General features: G+C 32.1%; 1 protein-coding gene across 1 annotated transcript; it reads right to left on the bottom strand.

Moving 5' to 3' along the window:
* Nucleotides 1–138: 138 nt before the first annotated feature.
* On the bottom strand, nucleotides 139–1,291 carry LOC105459730 (the record flags this gene model as incomplete). The annotated part of the gene is made up of 3 exons (XM_011705972.1): nucleotides 139–298; nucleotides 453–676; nucleotides 824–1,291. Coding segments are annotated over 3 exons (852 nt in total), but the record flags the coding sequence as incomplete, so codon positions are not given.
* Nucleotides 1,292–1,933: the final 642 nt, after the last annotated feature.

The following is a 1,933-nucleotide window of genomic DNA, read 5'->3' as shown; positions in this document are numbered from 1 at the left end:
TTTATTTATACAAATATTATCCTGCAATAATTCATAAAATTCATGAAATACTCTAGAAATTAGAACTATTACGGAAAACTGCCTATAATAAGATAGTTGTTTTGGACATGACAGAATAGTTTCCCGTATAATACTCACTGTTTAGGATTGTGCATATCTTGAGAGCACTGAAATTTCTTTTGTTTCGTTGTCCCAAATAACTAAAATTCTGTGCAATATTGTCGCTCATTATTTTTTTAAAAATATTGTGGATTATATTAGACAAGTTCACTCCACCCACTTGCTTTAGTGTATTCACCTATGAGACAAAAATTACTTTATATTATTTAACAATATTACAAAATATTGTCAGCTAAATTTTCATATATATTGTTAGTATATAAAGCAAATAAGATTTTATGGATATATAAATAATGGTATACTGCAGTATACACTATACATTATGTATTTACCAGTTTGTTTGCAAATGATTTATCTTTTAACAATTCTTCTAATCGTAGTAGCGCCACCATAGTTTGCAGTGGCAGCTCATATTCTTCATATTGTATAACATCGGCTACTTCCTGATTAATCTGCCGCATAGTGCCTGACGTTTCCAATAAGACCATTCTGTTTTCTAAAACAGTTATTTTATTAAGTAATAACTGTAATTTTCTTATAACTTCTTTTCGAAATTCTGTAACAATAAATTATAAAGTGAAGATATGTAATAAATATATATATATTGCTGTAAAACATATTATAAGTAGTGCAAGGTGCTTTCTTTTATCGTAAACCTCTTACAATTATATAATATTATAATTAATTTTTAAAAGTCACAAACCATTTTCTGCATCTTCTGTTACGATGTTGGTGGTAGACTTATTTATGTACTTCTTTTCAGTCATTGAATTTTGCAAATAGTCATTTTCATCTGATGAACTGATATAAGATTCTGTGTCTTTACTTGTTGTCCCTCCTTTATACAAACTTTTAGTACGTTTAGCAGGATTTATTTGGCATTGAGATTTTGATCTCTCTGATGATGATGGTGGAATCTTTTGACTTTCAGTAATAGTTGTGCTCTTTGTCATGTTTAATTTTTTAGGAATTTCCGGAAATTTCTTTAGTTTTTTACTTCCGTCACAGTCGAATTCAGATTCCTCCGACGAAGAATAATTTCTTTTAGCTCGCATATGTCTTGATTTTTTTTCTTTTTCACATTTTCCGCTCTCATCTTCTGTGCCTCCTTCAGTAAAATCTGATAATTGTTCAGCTAGAAGTAGTTTTTCTTTTGCTGTTTCGTATGAATCTGAATATATATAGACATATCATTAAAAGAATATCACAGAAGACAAATACATATATTTATAAATAATAAATATAATAATCGAGTTTTTATGCAATAAATCTTACTTGTTCTATAGAAGATCCTTACTACGTCATATATTTTTCAACTCATGTTGTCTTCAGGAGGCTGTTGTGACGCCACATACTTTTTTAGTTTTATTTGATCTCGAAATGTGGGATAATAGCATTTTGTTTCAGCTTCGTTCAACCAAAGTGAAGGCACTATTGCCACACCATCGTTAAATTCTATAATACGCCCGTGTCTTCGCCCGCGTCGTTCGATGTACCAGCGAGCCGGTCCAGCTGTCAGATGTTTCCCTGACGACGCGTTGTCGTCTGTCAAACGGACGACATATCAGATTTGGAGACGAGCCGTCGACTCGTTCGGACGTGCTGAGCTCTGTTCTGTCTATTCGCTGCGTTGTTTGTTCACAGTCATTAGAATAAAGCGTGTTCCTTGTTCTTTTTAATTTCTAATATACTCGATAATTCTTTGAAAATCTTCGATTCAAAATTTCTTCCTTGGTCTGTATGGATTTCTAGGGGGACTCCATGTCTGGAAACAACTTGACTCAAGAAAGTTTCCGAAATAGTCTTCGCTTTA

The sequence above is a fragment of the Wasmannia auropunctata genome, unplaced genomic scaffold, assembly GCF_000956235.1.
Source record: "Wasmannia auropunctata unplaced genomic scaffold, wasmannia.A_1.0 LD334088.1, whole genome shotgun sequence".
Lineage (NCBI taxonomy): Eukaryota > Metazoa > Arthropoda > Insecta > Hymenoptera > Formicidae > Wasmannia > Wasmannia auropunctata.
This window is presented reverse-complemented; position numbering and strand designations above follow the sequence as displayed.